The sequence below is a fragment of the Raphanus sativus genome, chromosome 4 (genome assembly GCF_000801105.2).
Source record: "Raphanus sativus cultivar WK10039 chromosome 4, ASM80110v3, whole genome shotgun sequence".
Classification (NCBI taxonomy): domain Eukaryota; kingdom Viridiplantae; phylum Streptophyta; class Magnoliopsida; order Brassicales; family Brassicaceae; genus Raphanus; species Raphanus sativus.
Window position 1 is genome coordinate 36,384,943 of NC_079514.1, and position 22,468 is coordinate 36,407,410.

Genomic DNA, 22,468 nt, shown 5'->3' on the forward strand with positions numbered 1-22,468 from the left:
AGTTCTTTAGTTTATTCTAAATTTCATTTGGGGTATTCGAAAGGGATATTTTCCAGCGAACACGGAAGCTTAATTTATGTGTTGTTCAATTCTTTCTCGTGTTTAAAAGTTGGTCCACAAACTAAGTGCCACTATGTAAAGCCAACTTTCAAGCAATTAGGAAACCAGAACAATATCATATCCTAGCACCTAAAATGTGAAAAGCACTCATTCATAGAAAAATTTGCAATAAATTTGATTTGTTGAGAATTTAAAGCGAAGGAAGATGGTAAGAGATAATGATTCAAACGCTTGATATCAACGGTGGTCAGACCAAGAAGGTTATGGTGTATTTGAAAATTTGAATCATTTTGTCCATGAATGTATTATTGTTTACCTCTTCTCAGCGCATAATATCAAAATTACATGTTTTCTGATCAACCAAGAAGATCCAAGCTCATAATGTTCTTGTGGCGAAAGATTAGAGTGATTAACAGTCCACTCTCCATCATCAATGATCAAACCAGAGACCTCAAAAGCTCTACTCTTTGGATTGTCAGCTAGTACTCTTACTCACCTACAAACGCTTGGCTAAAATGACATTTTCAATTGTTAACAGTTTGATTAATTTGAAATGATCCGATTTATTCTCATAAGATTGGTTGAACGAGAGAAATATTGCAATGTACCCTAGTAAAACACATCTTAGTAATCACTGAAGCAGCAAGAGTCAAAAGACTCAGCACACAATTTATTAACAACACTATCTCAATAATACATTCTTGAAACAAGCAGACCACAAGAGTCCAACACAAATCCAATCCCATAGGCCAGGTTTCATATTGTTAAACATTGTACATAGACTGATGGAGAGATAAATTGGAGATCGAAAAAAAAAGACGGATTCAGAACCGGATCGAGCTTAACTTCAGTCTTTCCTCCCCCTGTGATGACGTTTCCTGCTCTTCTTCTCATACCTCTTAGAAGAACTCCTTTCAACGCGTGAACCCTCATCGCCTGAAACATCGGAGTCAGAAGACGCCGCCACTTTGTTCCTACGCTTCTGCCTTCTACCTCTTCCATCATCCTCAGATGAATCAGAATCATCAGAAGAACCATTACGCCTGCTTCTCCTCCTCCTCTTCTCCTTTCTACTCTTTCTCTTCCGGCCATCATCCTCATCAGAATCATCATCATCTCTCTTTCTCCCCCTCCTCTTACTCCTTCCTTCTTCCTCATCCTCAGACTCACTCAAACTCCTCCTCTTATGCGTCCTCCGCTTCTTCGACCTCCTTTTCTTCCTATCTCCAGAATCAGACTCAGAGTCATCACGCTTCTTCTTCTTCTTCTTCTTCTTCCCATACCTCTCAGCAATAATCTTCTCAATCTCAGAATCAACATCCGAATCATCACTCTCACTCTCCTCTTCCTCCTCACTACTCTCAACTTCCCCTCTCGTAACCTTCTCCAACCCCGCCGCAACCTCACCCTCACCCCCATCCCTCTCCTTGGCGCTCAAAAAGTTCCTACACTGATACGTCAAGTGCCCCACGCGGCCACACTTCTTGCAAGACCCACGAGCCTCGTCGTTGTTGGACCCCGTGATCCGAGCGAGTGCCAGAAGCCCCTGGAAGCTAGCGTACGAGTTCTCAGGGTCCTCCTCGGACGACTTCTCCTGACTCTTCTTCTTCGAAGGCTCCTCCTTTTTGCTCGCCGGCGCGTAGGGATCGTAGCCGATCGCGCTCTGCCATATCCCGTGAGTCTGGAGCGCCGCGCTGCTGTGCACGCGGTTGTTCGCCGGCATGCGGACTCTCCCCGCCGTGGCCGGCATCTTCACGAAACCCTAGGTAACCTCGCGACCTAATTCAACACACCAAATACGAATCTAGCGATTGGAACTAAGAGATACTAAGAGAGGAAAAGATCACTTACCAGATTCAATAGGAAGCGATCGCCGGGAGAGAGACTTCACCTTTTACAAATTTAAGCCCTATATTGAATAATCGATCGGCTTCACCTTTTTCTTTATTGGACTTTAGTGGTGACGAAAAGGAAAGATAACAAAGTTCGAGGGTTGAATGATAAAGATCAGGAAATATAACAAAACTGGCTTCAGGTTTTACTATTTGACATTTACACTCGACCTTTGTATTTGTAACAATTTAACCTCGTATATTGAAGAATTTATTGGGTAAATTCAACTTTTTTTCCATAGGGCACAAACAGGAAATATAACAAAACCGGAGGCGAATTATACGGATCGAAAAATTGCAGGGATAGACTTAAGCCATTTTGATCAACAAAAAAATAAAAAAATAAGCCATTTACTATATTTCGTTTGTAATGTAAAACTTAACCCAGGTTTTATAGAATTGATTGAGCTTTACCCGCTTTATTGGACTTGTAATGGGCTTACGATCCATACAAAGATATTAAAAATAATAGCGTGATCAAAATCATCTGATCATGGAGTAACCGAATGATACTCCAGATTAAAACAAACAAGCTTAATTTAAAATTCAGTTTTTCGAGTTCATGAATAGAAACGCTCAAGGTTCATGATGATAATTTAATCAAAACCTTAATTATTAATTAACCTCTTAACTACAATTAATCAGCAAGAATATCCCCCTCTTGATCCTTCCCGCCACCTTTCTCTCCACAAAAGTATAACTAATTACGTTAGTTCAGTTTTAAACAGTTCACTACACACTCGTTTAAGATAAAAACACTTATAAAAGACATAAGAGATCATTCTGAAATCTTACAAATTACAATATTCGCTATATTTTAAAAATTATACATAAAGAATCGAAGATGGCTTCAAGTTGCTGTGGGGATTACGTTGCTGCTTCGCCGGAGATGGCGGCGGTGACGGGAACCGAATCGATCTTGTTGAGGATTCTATGCGTCGTCTTCATCGTTCTTTTCTACGGTTCGATATTTCTTCTATGCTTCGTTATGTACCCCAAGGATCAAAAATCAGAAATCGGCGATGAGGAAGCCGGCGAACCGTTGCCGGCGGCGGTGAGACTAACGAAGAAAGGAGAGAAATGCGGCGGCGGTGACGGCGGCGATGGGATCAGAGCGGATGTATGCGTGATCTGTCTGGAGGAGTTCGAGGTGAACGATGTCGTTAGGATCCTGGTGGGATGCAAGCACGTGTTTCACGTGGAGTGTATAGACTCGTGGTGTTTTTACAAGTTGACGTGTCCGGTTTGCAGAAAACCGTTCCAGTGGTTTGGTGATTGGTAAAGGAGCAAGGAGAGGAGAGAAGTTTAGGGTTTAAATCTTCGGTACGATCCGGTTTAGTCCCAAGTTAGAAACTTGTACGTCTTTGGGATTTAATTATAAGAAATCCAAGGGGGTCGGTCTTTTTTTATCTGAACCTTGCTTGCGATGTATGTGTACACATATTTGGAAAAGTTAATTATATTAGTGAATAATACGGATTATGGTTTGGTTTTGATTGTGGTTTAGAACAAAAACGACTAGAACCAATAAAAAATTATAAGGAAAATTATATTTTTAACCATGGAAGTGCAAATACACCCACAAGTCCACAACTGAGGTTAAGAGAAATCAATGCCAGATGAATTCTCCTCGCTCAGATGTTGTTATTAAAGTAGTGCATGATTTTATGTATGAGTTTCTCGGTTTGTTGATTTTAAATGCATATTAAACTCCATTGAAATTCAAGTGTTACAGACTCTAAAAAAAAAAAAGTGTTACAGACTTCTATTTATAGCCAAAATCGTTATTTTCTGCTAAAGGCCACTTTTAGAGTTGAAAGTAGTATCTTATAACTCAACGGATCAACATCTATACTATACAGAAAGCATCCGAATTGAATTGGGCTAATGGTTGAACTCAAGGAAGCAAAATTATAAGCAACCATAGGCTAGGCCTAGGTCCTAGAAATTTCCAGTCCATCAAAAAAGAAAACAAAAACTCATCATATTAAGATACAATACTTATTTGGAAGACTTTAAAACCTATACTCGATAAGAAAACCCAAAACTCACATTATTAAAAAAGGAACATCAGATAAAACAATAAATTGATAGGCTTCCTACATCAAATGGGTTTTTGCTTGCTTTATGATCTCTTTTTTTTATTGATTAAAATAATGAGATTCAACTTAAGACCAACCCGAAACAAAAAAGGTAACATATATAGAGACTTAAAAACACATAGAGAAGAGAGAGAAGAGAGAAGAGAGAGCTCCGGTGGTTCCGACGTCCGGTGGCGCGTACGTGCGCGTGCCGGCGTCGGTGACCCATTTTCTTCCGGTTTCGTTCATTAGATTTGCTGCGGGTTTCGATCTACCGTTCCCTTCCCGATATACCCGATATACTGGTGGTTCTAGGTTAGGGTTTTGTCCCGGGAAGCACTCCGTTCGTGGGGTGTGCGGCGGCATCTCTGCTTTCTCCGGCTCCGCGGTGAGGTTGAAGGACGGCAAACCGAAGTACTCGTATGCTCTGAGTCCAGTTTTTTTCGGGGGATAGAGGCTTCTGCAGCTCTATGACCGTCGGCCCTTGTCTACGGGATATGGTGGCTTCGTCAGCACCGCCTTCGCCGGCTCAAACTTCCGGGAGGTGATAGCTCCGCCAGTATCACTCTCTCCGGTTTGGTTGTTGTTTTAGTTTCTTCTAGTTTTTTCTGTTCTTTCTTCTGCGTGGTCATGCCTCAAAGCGTAGCCGACTCTTGGTTCTTCTCCTGCTACGTCTCGGATGACGGTGGCGAGGGATCGATGGTAGCCGGTTTAATCAGTTAATCTCGTAGATGGTGTTTGGTGTATGGGTTTTATGTTGGCTTGGATTCGGATGAGACCGTCTGAGACTCTCCGATAGATGGTTTCCCAAGCGGTGAAGACAGCTCAGGTTCGAGTGGAGATGGTGCGGCGGCGTTGGAGACGGCGAGCCGCGAAGATTAGGGTTTCTTCCCTTTGTTTGTGTGGATGGGCTTTAAGTCCAAATTGTAATTTTCCTTTTGGGCCGTTTTAATGGGCCTTGTTTTGTTGTATCTCGGATGGGCTTTGTTCCCTTTTATAAAATCATTCAGATGGCAAAAAAAAAAAAACCAAGAAAGGTAACTAAACATCCAAGCATCAAGCAACTTGGGACACTACTGCAACTGCAAAACATGATGATCACAACGACTCTCAGTCTTTCACGGTGTTTCGTGGGCTGAGGCTTTCCATGATTAGAGTCTTAGACACCACAAAGTTTAAAGACCTTCTGCATTTGATTGGGTCTTTTTGCATGTCATATTTTCTAAATTTTGTCTACTTTGTGTTCTTTTATGCTTTACATATATTTTACGTAACAATTAGCTTCATAAGATGTTTATGTCACAATAACGAAGAAATGTTGAAAACTACTCCTAACCTAACTTGCCTCCTCATAATTTCAATTTCGTCGTTGACCTTTGTGTACACAAAACAACCAAAGTACATGTGAGTCGTACGGATAAAGGACATCATTTGAAGAATCACGGGACTGTTCTTCGCTGACATCATGAACCACTTTGACACTTACTCCCTCAATTTGTTTGACTTTGTCATTACATTAATTTATTTATCCTTCTTTACTACCTCCCTTATTTCTAGATGAAATCTCATTTCGAAGCTGCGACATCATGTAATAGTACTATGTTTTGTTAAGTTTAATGAGACTATTTATGTTTGAAGTATTGACTTTTTATTGACCGAAAAGGAGTTTTTACAAGGTAATTTGAGTCATAGTAAATGTAGTGGGTGGTCGTTGGATCTAATAAAACGGTGAATATAGTATCATCTAATCATAGGAGCTAGAATATACAAATCTGAAAAAGTCAGACAATTTTGCTGGAATAGAGTAACATTTTGAATTAATAAAAAACGTTTTAAATTTTTTTATTTGTCTTTTTTTTTGGAACACGGTTAAAAATTTATTGTCATCACATGAAAATACAACGTCGCACGAGTCAAGTTAGTATAAAATTAATCTTTTAAGTTTTAACATGACTACTTACAAAAGTTGGCAAAACGAGAACTTAGTTAACTAGCATAATGGGATGTTGACAAGTGAAAGGTAGATGTTTTTACAATTTTAATACAAGTGGGTACATTGTTTTCGTACCAATGAGACTGCTCAGATTTAGTGGATAGGATTATAATTGGTTTTCACCTTTGAAAAATAGATGTGTCGCTTTTTACTGGAAAACTAAGAAAATGTGAGCTTGGTTATTCCCATAAGCAGAAACGTACTTAAAGATTCACTAACAATTGAGGGTAGAAACAAAGTATAATATTTCCCGTTTGGTTGGATAGAATTGTTTTTCAAAACAATTTCATTTTCAATCAAAGCTTGGTTTATTCATATGAACATAGACAACAACAAAAATTACCGAAGCTATGCGATATCCGTATGTGCCAATGTAGTATGTAGGAATATTTAGCGGCTATATATAAGTAGGCTGATTATCTCAACACATGCGATTTTTTTCATTGTCGCAGAATTTAAGTCAAAAAGCAATAAAAAGAAATTGTATTGGAGTTATCATGAGCTACAAGTAATTTGATTGTATACTCTTAAATCATTCAAAAAGACTTGTAAGTTTTAATATCAATGATAAAATATGATAATTTAACAATGTTCAAAAAAAAATAAAATTTAACAATGTTCTGATATCATATTCTACGATATTATTGATATAAGCTTATTTCAATCGTAATCTAAACTTATGGTTTGTTTTCTAAAGCATCGTAGTAATAAATTTGCACGAGAACTTTGTGAGTATATAATGCTTATTTGAACTCGAAAACAAATGTGCAAAAGTCTTAGTCAAAAAGGGTGCAAAAGTAGATATTTTAGTCTTTTACAATGTGTCGATTGGCAAGAAACATGGACATTAGGTTGGATAGCTTCTTATCTAGATACTATCACGGGAATTCGTTTGATTCTTTCTAGCGAATAATCCCCTTCTTATTATTTGAGGAGACCATTTGATAACTAACCTTTAGTTCATGTGTTATTTTCAATTGTGCCATTTCCTATGTGTCAATCTCACAAGCTATCTCACACTCTATATCAAAAGACCCTTTGTTAATTAGACAAATTACAAAATTTGCCATTGATCATTATAATATAACTTGACTAATATACTATAATATTTTTCACTATTGACAAACAACAATTAAAACGTCTACAATTAATGATATATTCTGATTATTTTCGGAAATATATTTATTACTTAGTCTACTATATGGTTTTAGACGTAATAAATTATTGAGGCATATTGTACTTTCCGAATATATTGTAGGACTATATAGAAATCGAATATGACCATAAGTTTTCACATGACGATGTATTAAAGTGTAACCATTATTATTTTTATAGAGAAACCTAATTTATTTCTTTGAAAACTGTTTTTATATAGAAACCATATTTTATTTCTTTGTCAATGTTTGAGTCATTGTGGCTTATTGAGATGCAACATAGTATATATATACAAGGGGTTTATAATATGGTTTTAAATTATATTATTTCCATATTGATGATACCTTTGTACTTTTGAATCACTGTTTTAAATTGCCATAAAACGATCCAATATTATTTTTTAAATAATGATTGATTCTCCTTTGCAATAATTGTTTTTATAGAAAAATCAAATTTTATTTCTTCACAGAAATGTTTGAATCATTGTGGCTTATTGAGTTGCATAATAGTATTTGATTCAAGGAGTTTATAATACGATTTTAAATTATATTATTTCCCTATCAATGGTACCTTTGTACTTTTGAATCATTGTTTAAAATTTCCATAAGTCCAATATAGTTTTTAAATATCAATTGCTTCTCCTTTGCAATCAATAACTATGTTTTGTCAATGTCATATTTCTTAATGCAATATACTATTTGATTGTTTATTGGCAAATGGAAATATGAATTGTCTTTACAAGGTTAATGCAATAGCGGAAAAATATATTCCAACATTAATTAGGTCATTGATTCGCTTAATTTAGGTGTCTAAAGATCAAATATGAATTGTCAATCACATTGTTAAAAGAAAAAAGAAATATCAATCAATGCATGATCTTAATAATATATCTATGTTAATTATGGTATTGTTTCAAAAATTAATACATGTCAAATACCAAATTTGAATTGTCAATCACGTCAAATTAAGAATTAAATGTGATCGTCACCGATTGATTTTTAAATTTAATAATATTGACCAAATCCTCAGTTTGTTTCCTTTTGTACAACAATATTGCATAGTATTTAACTGTAAGTTTTTTTAAATATAGTATATTATGTAAAATTTTATTCTTTACAAAAGTCATTAGTTACAATTTTTCTTTTTAAAATATTATAAAATTTATATATCAATTTATATGTTATAATAAAAACTTTGTATATAATACGTGATCTACGTGTTTTTTACTCCATCTCAATCTCTTTCAAACTAAATTTGGTATGCAATTCAATATGTTTGACTGAAACAAAAACGGTAATTGTTTCCTATCTAAAATATATATTCAATTCATTGATTATTTTTACAAACGTATCAATCAGATCTAAAATTTTGGAGTCAAGTTTGGAATCACTTTATAATCTTCACTAATTGTTTTTTTTTAAAACAATCAACTAATTTTCCTCAATTAATAATCGTTGAGAAACAAATTTTCATATACACTTCGAGATTCGAATTTTGCGTAATTTGAGAGCTGCATTTTTTATTACAACATGCGTTAAGGCATGTTTTCAAGTATTTTGTTAATATTTTAATACTTCAAAGATCATGATCAAATTATGCATAAATCATCTTTTACGATGTGATACGAAAAACTAATGAAAGAGGTATGTACCTACTACAAAATACTATATTGGAATGATTTAATTTTTGGATTCGACCAATCATAAAACTATGCAATATTTGAAACTACATATATGTTCAAAACTATTAGTCTCAGTTAGAATAAAAATTAAAATTGACAGTTATTTAGGAAAATACATTAAATTTCCGTAAGCATTGCATAATCTTTGATTATGTTTTTTTCACGCAAAATATGTATTCGATTCATTGATTGGTTTTACAAACATATTAATCAGATCTAAAATTTTGAAGTTAAGTTTGGAATCAATTCATAATTTTCGTTAATTAATTTTTTATAACCAACATGTAATTTTCCTCAACTGTAGTCGCTGAGAAACACATTTCCATATACAATTCGAGATCCAAATTTTGTGTAATTTGAGAGCTGCATTTTTTATTACAACATGTGTTAAGGCATGTTTAAAGTAAATTGTACCGCAAGTGTGAGAATATTAATTAGTAAATATTTACTATGATTTTGGCGATTTGTTTTCATCATTAAAACCTTAAACATACAGCAGTTTCAACACATTTTCTCACCCACATCAATTTTTCGAATCATTATTAACAAAACTAGAAGTACACTAAGAAATCACCAATGGCAGATTTCATTAATTTTATATAAGTTTTTGGTTACTCTTATAGATCTACTTCCACGAACTATACTTCAACCACACAAAACAATAACACAAGATTTAAAAACTCTGAAGCTTACTTTATTTACATATCCACAATTTCGTTGAATCTCTTAACATGAAATAATATGTAATATTTGTGCTTATGAATTTTACCTTTTTTAATAGTTATATATTTAAAATTATAATTTCTTTAAATTCTTTCGTCCTCCGCAAGTCGCAGGTTATCACCTAGTACACTTATTATTTGCTTTTCTCTACTACTAATTGAATCACTATATTGTTATTAGAAGCCCCACTAACACGAGCCCTTTTTGCCAACTGACTTTTCTCAAGATTTAATATACTGTATGTTTTGAGTAATCTCCATATTAAATCTTGAGAAAAGTATTTTTTTGTTTTGCATTATAAAAGAAATTTCCTTTTAGCCAACTAACAACAAAAGCCTATTTTAACGATGTGAATATGAAATATTAAAGTATTTTTTGTTTTGCATTATAAAAGAATCGATTCTTAGTCTGGACCAACATGATAAATTATATTCTAGTGGAAACCACTGGAAACCACTAGACCACCATAACGTAGTTAACATTATATATATATTTTTTTTATTGGTGAGTAGTTTATAATAGCTGTAAATCAATGAAATTGTAATACTATCGAACACTAGGTTGTATATGTCTACATTTATTAAATAGTACCGGTGGAATAGTATCATGTCACGTAAAGGTTTTATTTTGGGCTAGTGTCACGTAAAAGTTGCCCATATAGCGATTTTTCTAAAATTGATATTGCTTCTTTAACTTTTCAGGTGCGTAGTAGCGTGTTTGGAAACTAGTCTAGAGACCAAACCTTTATAATCCAATAATATGATCAAACATTATACCAGAGTTAATTAATGTAGTTGAACATTTTTGTGATCGAATTGAAGGAAATAAATGCAAGTTAAAATGTACAGAAGAAGCATTTAAGGGCATTCTACAACTTGGCAAAACCAAGCCGACATGAACCGAGCAAAGTGTTAAAAGTACGTTGAGGACCCAAAGGCTGAAAACGATTAGACCGCCGTGTAAGCGACTTCTTCTTCTTTATTGTCAACGATTTTTATTTCTCTGGATTATTATATCTTTCAGTGCTCAAAAAGAAGGTAGAAAAATGTCAAAAGCGAAGACGAATGATGAAAATTGAAAATGATTGATTTTATTTATTTCTGTGAACGAGAATTACGATGGAATTGTAAACTTTGTTTTTTAATTTTCGAGTTTTTGGAGATGACTAAATAAATAAAAATCGGATAATTTAATAAACAAATATCTAGTTTTTATTTTCGTTTGTATATGGACCAAATAATTGAAAAATCATTTGAATCTCTTTTTATGAAAACAAATATCGTTAAACTTTCACATTATCAACTATAATTTTTGTTTTTAAATTTCCTATCCTTTAAAGATATAATTTTTTTGTAAAGTTCACTATTAATCTTTTTTGGAACACTGATTAATATTTGAAAAAACGCACTATTAATAGCCGTGATATTTTTGAATAGTGTTAAACATCACTATTATTTTTTCTAATTCACTATTACTCTTTGAAAAAAATCCCTTTTACAAGGAAAAAAAAATCAAAATTGTCGGAGACGAAGGAAAAAAACAAATTTGACGTTTGGTGTTTTAAAAAGTATTGAAATTGAAAATAAAGAGATGGGTTTAAAGGCGGGACCGGTCCGTCATCAATGCCACCTCCCAACGCATCTCTCTTTCTCTCTTAGCTACTTGCAGCAAAGAGCCGAAAGAAACTTGTCTATCTCTGTCTCTTCTCTTTCTCTCTATCTGCTTTCTTGGGTTGACTAAGAAAATAGGTGAGTTTTAGAGTTAAATTCTCTCTATTTCCTCACAATTTGATCTGTTTTCTTCCTCAACTCTATCAATTTTCATTCAGTATACAGCTTTTTGATATCTATCCTGTTTTGTTAGATCAGTCTCAAAATCATGGGGATTTGCTTGAGTGCTCAGATTAAAGCTGAGAGTCCAAGTAACACAGGTACTTCAAAAACTCAAGCTTACATCTAAATATATAGAATAAAGACTACTCATGCAAAATGTTGATTTGTAGACAAATACTAGATTTGTTATTATACATTTTTAAAAGTTCGTTTTTATCTTCTTATCAATTCAAGGTTAGGTTTTTGGTAGTTGAGACATAAGAAGGGACGTAACTTAAAAGTTAAGCTTCCGTGTTTTTGACAAATCTGTCTTTTCTAACGCTAATAATTGATTAATTCTTCTTAATCTCTGTCTTCATCATAATCTTTGCACTATGTTTTGAAGAAATGAGTTTTATCAAAAATGTGAAGTATAAAGTTTTTAATTTATTTACAAACTATTTGTTTGGTGTTTGCATAGGTGCGAGTCCCAAGTACATGAGCTCAGAGGCAAATGATTCACAGAGCATGGGAAGCAAAGGCTCTTCTGTGTCAATCAGAACAAACCCTCGAACCGAAGGAGAGATCTTGCAATCTCCAAACCTCAAAAGTTTTAGCTTCGCTGAGGTCAAATCAGCGACTAGGAATTTCAGACCAGACAGCGTTCTTGGTGAAGGTGGATTCGGTTGCGTCTTTAAAGGATGGATTGATGAGCAATCTCTCGCTGCATCTAAACCGGGAACCGGTATGGTTATTGCTGTCAAAAGACTTAACCAAGATGGTTGGCAAGGTCATCAAGAATGGCTGGTAAATTCAGAATCAGATCTTTTTTGAACTTATATCTAACGATTGTTTGTTTATGTTTTTTTGTTTTTTTTCTCTTATTGATGTTGTTATAGGCGGAAGTGGATTACTTGGGGAAGTTTTCTCATCCGAATCTTGTGAAACTTATCGGTTATTGCTTAGAGGATGAGCAACGTCTTCTTGTGTATGAGTTCATGCCACGTGGAAGCTTAGAGAATCATTTGTTCAGAAGTATTGTTTTCTCTTCTCTATATTCCTCTAGGAGCTTGAAATGTTTTTTGAGTATTGAATCTTTGTGTTCTTGATGTTGTTGCAGGAGGTTCTTACTTCGAACCATTATCTTGGACTCTCCGGTTGAAAGTAGCTCTTGGTGCTGCAAAAGGCCTGGCTTTTCTTCACAACGCTGAGACTCAAGTCATATACCGTGACTTCAAAACTTCTAACATACTTATTGATTCGGTACTTTTCACCCTTCTTCCTCCTTTTTGATATGATGAAAGATGTGTGACAGTTTGATATACTTATAATTATTGATCATCTCTTTGACATGACCACAGGACTACAACCCCAAGCTTTCTGATTTTGGGTTGGCTAAAGACGGTCCAACGGGTGATAAAAGCCATGTCTCTACGAGGATCATGGGTACTTATGGATACGCAGCTCCTGAGTATCTTATGACTGGTTAGTCTCTCAAACATTTTATTTTCATCTGACTTTATATCAGTGTTCTAAAAGTCGGTTTAACATGCGCCTAGGCAGCAAATCAGTCATATGTGTAATGATTTTCTTAAATCCGATCTATACAACTCAAATTGGTTTACAGCCGTTTTAATTTAGTTCAAACCGTTTTAACTTGGTTCAAACCGTTTTAAATTAGTCTAAATTGGTTTAAAATAAGCAATAATATTTGCGTAACAAATTTGTTTAGTTTAATTTTTTAATATATAAATTTTATAAAGTCATTAAAATAAGTTCATAATTGGTCGCTAGCCTTATCTGAAAGGCCTAGTTAGCCCCTGGTAATCTCTTGAACATTGTTTTTTATGATGACTACTGACTGTTACACTTTGCTTAGGTCATTTAACAACCAAGAGTGATGTCTATAGCTACGGTGTTGTGCTTTTGGAGATACTGTCAGGACGTAGAGTCGTGGACAAGAACCGTCCACCGGGTGAGCAAAAACTGGTGGACTGGGCAAAACCGTTACTTGCAAACAAGAGAAAGGTCTTCCGTGTTATCGATAACCGTCTCCACGATCAATACTCGATGGAAGAAGCGTGTAAAGTAGCTACACTAGCGCTGAGATGCCTGACGACAGAGATAAAGCTGAGACCAAACATGACCGAGGTTGTTTCTCACCTCGAACACATACAAACTTTGCATGAAGCTGGTGGAGGAAGAAACATTGATAAGATCGAGAGGAGAATGCGTAGGAGAAGCGATAGTGTTGTGGTGAGCCAAAAACCTAATGCTGGTTTTGCTAGACAAGCAGCTGTGGGTGGAATAGCAGCTGCTTATCCACGTCCCTCTGCTTCACCTCTGTTTGTCTGATGATGTTCTGTTTAGTTCAGTTTCAGATGTACAGTTTTTTTGCTTCTTCTGCTTATGTATTGAGAGGATTCAAGTTAAATGGCTCGTCAGAGATTTGACAATTGATGTTTGTAGTTGCTGAGAGTTGACTAACATAAAAGTAAAAATGATGATGTCTCATGTCTTCAACTTGAAGCTTTGTTACTGAATAAGAAGATTTAAAGTGAAACAAAACTATCTTTACCATGTTCTAACCAGTCCTGGTTGTGTAAAGATATAGCTAAATTCCAAATTGGAACATTTACGAGAGTAATGAAGCAGAAAGAGAGTAAAACTTGACCATTAAGTTGTTTCTCCTTCGTATCCTTCCTTCTCCTCTCTTCTCGCCATTTGGTGTCTCTGTCTGAGTCAACACAAAAAACTTTTTTGAGGATGTGTGATTATCTGATGTGACAGATTAACACCCGGTGACGTGTCAAGTTGAGAACCGTTTTCTTTTATGATGATGTAACATTCATTGAGCTAACCTAACTTGCAACCAAGTTTGAAGATAGCGAAGTATTTTATTAGTTTGGTCGAAACGAATAACATGTTAGACATAAATGTTTAAGTTTAACTAAAAAGACTTAAGATATCATTAGCGACTGTTCTGGTCCTATTAGCGACTCACGTCGCTTTGTCTCTTTGGCGATCATGGCTGAATGCCTCGCCATAAGGTCGGCGGTTATGCATACCGCTTCGTTGAACATCAAATCTCTTATGATACTGTCTAATTCTCAATCTTTGGTGAAGCTTTTGAAGGAGAGAGGTTCGGTTTCAGTTTTGTATGGCATTTTGTTTGATATCTATCACTTTAGTTCTTTGTTTGATGTTATTTCTTTTTCGTATGTACCCTAGTTGAGTAATGGAGTGGCTGATTCGGTGGCAAAATCAATCTTCTCATTGCTAAACTCTTCATCCTCCTATGGAGTGTAGACCTTTTATTTGAAATGAAAGTGTGTTTGATCAAAAAAAAGACTTAAGATATCATTAAAATTCAAACTTCAGCAAACTAAAAGAATTGTTGTTTAGTTAGTTTGTTTGCTTGTTTTTCATGTGCTTCCCTCTTTTGGGCTTATGATTATGGAGATATCTTTATATTCAGCTGGCTCTTGTTTAGTAATGTATTCGATGTTTTATCAATATAATTCCAGTGGCAAAAAAGGCTATGTGAAGTAGAGGAGATTTCTCGTGAGGACTCGACGACTCGTAAATTAAGATTTTTCTTTTTTTTGGTCAAACCTTCCATTATATTACTTAAACCGAAACAGAGTTTTCAATCTCACGATTGTTCGAAAGCAAATACAACGCCTGCTTTGCCAACCGGTCAGCCGGGGCATTATCAGAACGAGAAATATGTCTAAAGGAGATAGATGAGAAGGAGCTACTCAACACGCCAATGTCATGGAGTATCCCTCGGAGCGCCGCCACAGTTTTCTTTCCTGTGATTGCTTCAATGAGACTTTTAGAGTCTGAAAAACAGATCAAGTCTTTATAACCAGCAGCAATGGTCTTCAAGAGACCAGCTTTCATCGCCAAGGCCTCCCCTGCAAGGGCAGAACCTATGTATCGGCGAGTCTCCGTTCCCTGGAACAATTCAGTACTTGTTGAGTTTGTGCAAACCCATCCAAGCCCACCTGCACAAGAGGATCCATTCCAAGCAGCATCCGTATAAAGGAGAGACGCGTGTGCTGGAACCTGATGCAGTTTGTTCCCCATGGGACAGTCTTTAGGTGAAGCAGATAAGTGTTTCTTCGGTGGCAATGAAGCCTGCCACTCTTTTGCCGCTTTGATTGCTCTAGTTACCATCTCTGCTTCAGTAAAACACTTGTCCTCGAAACGTAGTTGATTTCTACTAGTCCACAGCACCCAAAATAGCCAAGGGTAGAGGGGGGTTTGCAGACCTACTGGTGGGAGCAGAGTCATGCGCGTACAGGTCTTGAGGAGGTCCTCCATGGAGTTGCAGGAGCTTAACGTAGGTTTCGCTAAGCTCGGGACCAACTCCCAGACCTTTTGCGCCGTTGGGCAAGTGAGCATAAAATGTAACAACGTTTCCGGCTCTCCACATCGCTTACACTTCCCATCAACTTGCATACCACGTTTTACTAGAGCTTCTCCAACCGCCATTGCGTTGTTTTTCAATTTCCATAAGAATTGGCGCAACTTTGGAGAACATTGAACGTTCCACACGTACTGCTTCCAGTTAAAGGTATCTTGAAGATTACCATTGTGGACTTTTGCAAGTGCGTAACCTGACTTTGTGGTGTAGTTCCCCGTCTTGTCATGGAGCCAGATGATCTCATCGTCAAGGTAGCTCTCGCTCGGTGTCAGCTTCCTAATATGCGCCTCATAAACAGGAACTTTGCGCCTGAGCTCCTCGACGTTCCACTCTGTAGAGTTAGGGAGCATAAGGTCACAAACCCGTAGCTCCTGATCAGCTTCCGTAGGGGGACCTATCGGGCTCTCCTGAGCATCCGTGGCTAACCAATTATCCTGCCAGACTTTAATCAACCTTCCATTTCCAATGTTCCAGCCCATTCCTCTCTTAATGATGTCTCTTCCTGCCAATATCCCTCTCCAACCATGGGAAGCTGAATTAGAAGCTGAGCAGGAGAGGAGGTCAGTGTCATGGCAGTAGCGATTAAGCAGGATTTGCCCAAGTAGTGATGTTGGATTTTTTAGGAGCCGCCAGGTGTGTTTCGCCAAGAGTGCATCGTTGAAAACTTCTATTTCTCTAAACCCAAGTCCTCCAACACTCTTAGGGAAAGTCAACCTGTCCCAAGAAACCCAACTCATCTTTCTCACCTCGGGTTTGACGTCCCAAATTAAGATTTTTCTTAATAACATTTTTTCCAAAAGTTAATGGAAGAAATTATATAGATATATAGTCATAGATAGTATAGGGAGAGAACAAAAAGAACCCACCACCCATGTGCAAGCCTCAATCATCTTCTTTCTCCTCGTTAAGTATCCAATGGACCTTCTTCCTCCTTGATGTGACTCTTTGTTTCTTTTCGATTCTACCCTTTTCGTTTCCACTTTCTCTATTTTTTCTTGTATACACATATAAACTAGAACAATGATAACATGAAAATGTATTGTATCATTTGTCAATTATATCTACCAATAAATAAAAGCAAAAGCTATAAAAAACAAGCAGCGTAAATATATTGGATGGTATGGGTTTGGCTGAGGGAATAAGAAACATTTTTACATTTCGTAAGTATCTGATTGCTTATGTCCAAAATTTCACTATCATTTGTTTTGTGGTCTTGATTGGTAGAGCATTAGCATTAACATTATGCTCTACATTATCCAATCAACATTTGTTATAAAAGCATTTAGAAAAGCATTTACTAAATGCAAATGCTCTCAAAATGCTCTCCGGCAAATGCTCTCATATAAAGCTTTTGGAAGAGCATTTGCATTTACAATTTATAAATTTAAGAAAAATATATAATTAGTACATTTATTTGATTTAATAATATCATAAAATTATTTTTATATGCAGAAAATGAAATTTTGATTTCTAAAATAAATTTACAATATAAATATTTTTTAAAAATAGTATTTCACATTTAATATATAATTTAATTATATAAATTATATTATATTTTAAATTCTAAATATTATTTTTAAAATAGATATTTTAATTGTAAATTTTATTTTTATATAAATTTAATTTTTGAAACTAGTAAATAAAATAAATTATTATTATATATATTATATATATTAATATAATATATTAATATATAGAAGAGATATAATTAATTTATTTAGTTAATAATATTCAAATTATTTTATATCCAAAAGTAAATATATATTTTATTTATTTTATTTAATAATATTCAAAATTATTTTATATCCAAAAATAAATTTATATTTTTAATAAATTTTACGTTTATTTTTTAAATAATAATATTTCAGATTTAAAATTTAGTTTATGTTATTAATTAAGATTCATTATTTTTAATAACAAATATATTATTAATATTAATATGTTAATATATATATATATATTATAATTAAATATATATATATATATATATATATTATAGTTAATATATATTATTTTAAAATAAATATATTATATAATAACTTTTATAAAAAATTAAAATTGTATACTGCTACTGCTGTACCAATCATCTTATTAAAAGTTTTAATGAGAGCATACAGCTTTTTTAGCATACTGCTTTTATAGCATACTGCTACTGCTTCTTCATCAACTGTACCAATCGAGGCCTTAGCCTTTAGGCTTTTAGAGGTAATCCCAGGATTTTCATTCATTTTATACTATCCACTCAACTTTTTTTCTTAGATAACTCAAATATTTATGACCAATCAATTAATTATTTACTTCTATTTTCAAGTATAATAATAAGTTAACCAACAATGACACTAAAGTAAACGTTACAATTACAAATTGTAAAAAAGGGGTCACCAATCAATAATGTGAAATCTTTTTGGTGAATTTGGCAAATGAATATAGGAAGACTTTTCTTTTTATGCATAAATATAAAGAGACAGCTGTAAATATCCTTTTGGTTTTCTTGGCAACTGTAAATATGTTATATGCTTCTTTGGCATGTAACTTATAAAATAACTTCATATCATATAGTAATAGGGTATCATCGACCAAGTTGGTCTTACTTTTCAGAAATTAAAGATATTAAACCATAACATACCGAATCTTCATATATATTACAATATGATGATCTAAAAGAAGCATTACAAACTGATATTACTGCTTCTTTACCATAACAGGCTTGATAGCAGAACTCATAGCATCTGCTTCAGCTCCTTCTACTTTCAACAAACTTCTAATCTAACCCCAAAAGAAAACACATTGAACGTTGAAGACCCCACACGCTAAGAAACACCAGCCACTCACACTCCCCAACGAACACGGTAGAACAAGAAAACAACCCATCAGAGGTAGAACATGAAAGCCGACAAAAAAAAAGAGGTAGACATGAAAATTAATATTTATATATAATTTCTCAAATTACTAGTTGCCTTCGGCTTAGCAATAAGATAAAGTAGAAATACTAATAACTGATATTTTTGATAGTTGAGTTCCCGAAATTGCCCTTAGACTCTGAAGTTCTTTCCCATGAAAGTCTGACCAAACTGCCAATGAGCCGGAGCAATGTTCCATGACGTTGATGATCTACGGTCACTAGCTGTGACTCTAAACGATAGTGCCTGACCAACCAAAACAGAGTTCGATTGCCAGTTTTGTCCCCAGTTTCGGCTCATGCTCATCCACGAGGTTCTTGTTCCTTTCACGCTCAACCGTACGATGTTTCCAGCGCCGGCGACGTTTGTGACCAGAACCAAGTTGAAGTAACGGAAACCGTTGATCGTGAACCTCATTCCTCCTCTCTTCCGGCAAGGGACTCTGTCGTAATTTAAAAGAAAACAATAGGGTAGTATCGTCATTAAATGGTTTTCTATAAATGAAAAAGTTTGAAACGCGTGTTGACTAACAACAACACACATTCATTATTTTTTTTTATTTACGGCAGTAGTAGTAGTGTGATAGTTGTCTAAAAGCAGATTGTTGGAAGGACAGATTCGTCCTTGTGCATAAAATAAGATCTTCGAGGCATTAATGCTGCACCAACTCGCGCCAAGAATCAAAGCAAAAAGACTTTTCAACTGTAACCAGATACTCCTACAATGTTAAGTTTACACCCCAAAACTTTTGATCAACCCCAACATTAACCCAATCCAGATGCAAGACTTCCAAACTCCCTATGATTCAAAAAAATGTTTAAGTTTATTATTTAAAGTATATCAAGAGACGTGGACTCTAGATTAGACCCTTATATTTTTTAAATGTAAAGTTTAATGCCCCAGACTTTTAATCCTACTGACACTAACCTTAATCATTCACAATCGAGGCCTAAACTTGCACAATACTACATTATAACCCCAAAAATTCTGAAACTACCAATCAAATCCTTTCAGAGATTCTAAAGCACCCAAAAAAAATTGAATTCTATTGAACACTTTTAAAATGCTTCTGCTTACCGGCGGAAAGAGACGGGGACGATTCCGGCGCGATACTCAGCGATCTTGAGGAACATAGGCATAGCGAGATCGAAGTGAGGCCTAGGAGGGTTGCACCATCCTCCATTGTCACTGGGCTGAGCGAAGTTAGGAGGGCAGAAGTTGGTGGCAGTGACGAAAATGGAAGGGCTGCCTGAGTGACACCACTTAGGGTCACTGGCGCATTTGAGCTCGAAACAAGCACCGCAACTGTAGCCGTTGTTGAACAGAGCCGTGCTTAGAGCCGCCGTGTTCACGCCGTAGCCTTGGCTGTACAAGTTCCCGTACCCACAAGCACCTCCTGGTTCAAATAAAACAGAGTTTAGACCTTTGAGGATAAAAATCAAGAACCTAACAATATCATTTAAAGAAACGTTAATTTTACAATGTGATAAGTTCTGCTAGCATATATATATATGAACAAACAGAAGGTAACTTTATGTTGGGCTTGCAGTAAAGTTAAAATTTGGGGGTTTTAAATTAAATATTCTCAAGATTTCAACAATGTGGTACCAAGAGAATGGGAACTTTAGGTTGAAAATGTGAGAAACAAAAATGTAAATTTATGTGATTTTGGTAGGAGATAAGATACACATACCCATGGTGCCAGAAGCATCAGAGCCACCATAGAAAGTAGCATGAGCAGTTTCCCAGCCACCTCCACTGTAAACTCCTGGGATTCTTGCTTCAGAAATTGTTGTGAAATCAGCAAGAATTGTAAGAACGCATAAGACCAAACCCCACATTGCCATTTTTTTTTTAGAGGGAGAGATGAGACGCAAGAGGAAGAAGACGAGACTATTGGAGTCTTCTCATGTGTGTAAGGAAGGGAAATGAAGGTGTTTATATAAATTACATTATACAGAAATAAAGCTTTTATTTTACTTGACTCCTAATATTCTCTACCTTTATCGTTACAAGAATTAATTACATTCTTTGCTATTTTCCTCCTTATTCAAACTTCTTTTCTCGTTATTTTTTCCAAATTTTTGTACCTTCATGACGTGGGATCATTGACAAACTAAGAAACAATTAAAAGTTTTGTATGTAAGTGTAGAATATGGAAGTTTCAAAAAAAAAAAAAAAGTGTAGAATATGGATCATACTAAATACTAGTGAGTATGTCTCGTGTACAAAAAGTCATGAGTTCAATACAAATTCTTTATTAATTATGCCTGGGTCTCGCCCTTCCCTTTTTTTTTTGGCACAAGGTCTTGCCCTTCCCTCTGTATCATAAAATGTATATTGTCAATACCACGCGCGGGTTAGGCCGCATGAATCATATCACCCAATCATACTAACTATGATGGATAAAGCCGATGTTGCTCCACTCAGATTTGATAAAGATATCTTTTTTTTTGTCACAGTGATAAAGATATCTAAATGCTCCCTTCAAGCGCGTTAGGACGACCACTCTCTTGTTGCTATCAATATTTTCCCCTCTTAAAGTAAGAAGTTTACCACTCCCTATGGACCTATCATAACTATTGATATGTATATAATGTACTGAATTTTCTTGTTTTTCTATGACTGGCAGGATTAGTTTATAAGTTGCATACAATTGTAGTAGCTGGGTTAGTTTAAAAAAATTATATATTAACAGCTGGAGCTTATAATCATGGTTATACCATTTTTCGGCGAGGCTACAACAAGACACATTAAGTATTTAGCCACATTCTTCGAGTGGTATATATACATTTGGACATACATGGAACACAGTAACAGACAGAAAACAATAAAAGTTGAATATGCATCTGAAATAGCGCGAACACTTTTCTAAACGCTAAACTAAAAGTAAAGTATTAACTTTTTGTATTACCTTTAATAATATGAAACATTTTCTAGCTATAACTGATGATGATGAAAGTATTACGTAATTATGATGATATGTTTTATAATAGTCCCAGGTTTGCATACGAATACAAATATGTCTACACGATACACTTAAATAGTCACCAATACTTTCAATACTTTTCTATTTTAAATCATGCATTATCATAACGAAATTGTTATAGTATCTTAAATCATAAATTAAAACTAAAGACAAAATTATTGTTTTGGTATCAAAATTAATACCTTTCTTAAGCATAATTTCCCTTGGTTGCAAGAAATATAGTTGGTCCGTAGGTAACGGACATAATCAAATAAAAGGTATTTATGTTACTTGAAAGCTAGAGAAAACACAATTACCATTTCATGAACGAAAGTTTGCTACCCACAGTTAAAAGAAAGTTTGGTAACCATGGTTTCAAAAAGAATAGAAGAAGTTTGTTACCCCATAAAAATAAGAGTCTCTAAAAATAATCCATGTAGAAAATAACAAAAGTGAATGGTTATTTCGAGAAATAGTTCATTTTTCTTTTAAAAATTAAAAGAAATTATAAGCTTTCCACCCATTATCCTTTCAAGTTGGATAATCCTTTGGTAATACGTAAAAAGAAAGAATCTATTTGCACACAAGAGGTATAGGTGAATTTGACTCTTTCTAGAAGAAAAATGTTTCAATGCATTGTTATATAGTCTTCACTATATCTTATCTTTTAATCTATTGTTGTTTTCCATATTATTTCATTAAATATTTTCAACTAATACAATTTTAAGTTGTCACATGGTATATTATCTACAACTAGACATGTGTGAAGTTT

The 22,468-nt window shown here is 34.8% G+C and overlaps 4 protein-coding genes across 8 annotated transcripts in view; 2 read left to right on the forward strand and 2 right to left on the reverse strand.

Annotated features, from left to right (window-relative positions):
• Nucleotides 1-13,919, forward strand: part of LOC108831849 (probable serine/threonine-protein kinase PBL10) — a 72,876-nt gene extending 58,957 nt beyond the window's left edge. The window contains exons 1-7 of one of the 4 annotated variants that reach the window (XM_018605358.2): nucleotides 11,183-11,333; nucleotides 11,454-11,515; nucleotides 11,878-12,203; nucleotides 12,296-12,431; nucleotides 12,517-12,659; nucleotides 12,758-12,881; nucleotides 13,276-13,919. In XM_018605358.2, coding sequence (XP_018460860.1) covers nucleotides 11,464-11,515; nucleotides 11,878-12,203; nucleotides 12,296-12,431; nucleotides 12,517-12,659; nucleotides 12,758-12,881; nucleotides 13,276-13,751 — 1,257 coding nt within the window. In that variant the 5' untranslated portion in view covers nucleotides 11,183-11,333; nucleotides 11,454-11,463 and the 3' untranslated portion in view covers nucleotides 13,752-13,919. Of the gene's footprint in view, nucleotides 1-11,182; nucleotides 11,334-11,448; nucleotides 11,516-11,651; nucleotides 12,204-12,295; nucleotides 12,432-12,516; nucleotides 12,660-12,757; nucleotides 12,882-13,275 lie in introns of those variants that run through there. The other 3 variants (XM_018605359.2, XM_057008138.1, XM_018605357.2) reach the window with 3 other exon arrangements.
• On the reverse strand, nucleotides 689-2,063 carry LOC108831848 (CAX-interacting protein 4-like). 2 transcript variants are annotated; one of them, XM_018605356.2, is made up of 2 exons: nucleotides 1,912-2,063; nucleotides 689-1,839 (listed from the first exon to the last, which is right to left on the reverse strand). In XM_018605356.2, exon 2 carries the CDS (start codon nucleotides 1,808-1,810, stop codon nucleotides 908-910), a length of 903 nt encoding a protein of 300 aa, XP_018460858.1. In that variant the 5' UTR covers nucleotides 1,811-1,839; nucleotides 1,912-2,063; the 3' UTR covers nucleotides 689-907. The 2 variants fall into 2 exon arrangements, with proteins under 2 accessions (XP_018460858.1, XP_056864119.1); XM_057008139.1 differs by having other exon boundaries at nucleotides 689-1,822; nucleotides 1,912-2,044.
• LOC108831850 (RING-H2 finger protein ATL72) lies at nucleotides 2,705-3,423 on the forward strand. The gene has a single exon (XM_018605360.2). It carries the CDS (start codon nucleotides 2,797-2,799, stop codon nucleotides 3,232-3,234), a length of 438 nt encoding a protein of 145 aa, XP_018460862.1. The 5' UTR covers nucleotides 2,705-2,796; the 3' UTR covers nucleotides 3,235-3,423.
• A 4,500-nt stretch (nucleotides 13,920-18,419) lies between the features above and the next one.
• On the reverse strand, nucleotides 18,420-20,656 carry LOC108854503 (expansin-A6). Its single transcript, XM_018628077.2, has 3 exons — nucleotides 20,422-20,656; nucleotides 19,806-20,124; nucleotides 18,420-19,170 (listed from the first exon to the last, which is right to left on the reverse strand). Exons 1-3 carry the CDS (start codon nucleotides 20,573-20,575, stop codon nucleotides 18,861-18,863), a joined length of 783 nt encoding a protein of 260 aa, XP_018483579.2. The 5' UTR covers nucleotides 20,576-20,656; the 3' UTR covers nucleotides 18,420-18,860.
• Nucleotides 20,657-22,468: the final 1,812 nt, after the last annotated feature.

Coding starts and splice junctions, on each gene's coding strand:
- LOC108854503 (XM_018628077.2), bottom strand. CDS start 20,575: ATGGCAATGTGGGGTTTGGTCTTATGCGTTCTTACAATTCTTGCTGAT. Junction 20,125..20,421: donor TGATGCTTCTGGCACCATGG/GTATGTGTATCT, acceptor TATTTGAACCAG/GAGGTGCTTGTGGGTACGGG. Junction 19,171..19,805: donor GTCCCCGTCTCTTTCCGCCG/GTAAGCAGAAGC, acceptor AAATTACGACAG/AGTCCCTTGCCGGAAGAGAG.
- LOC108831848 (XM_018605356.2), bottom strand. CDS start 1,810: ATGCCGGCCACGGCGGGGAGAGTCCGCATGCCGGCGAACAACCGCGTG.
- LOC108831850 (XM_018605360.2), top strand. CDS start 2,797: ATGGCTTCAAGTTGCTGTGGGGATTACGTTGCTGCTTCGCCGGAGATG.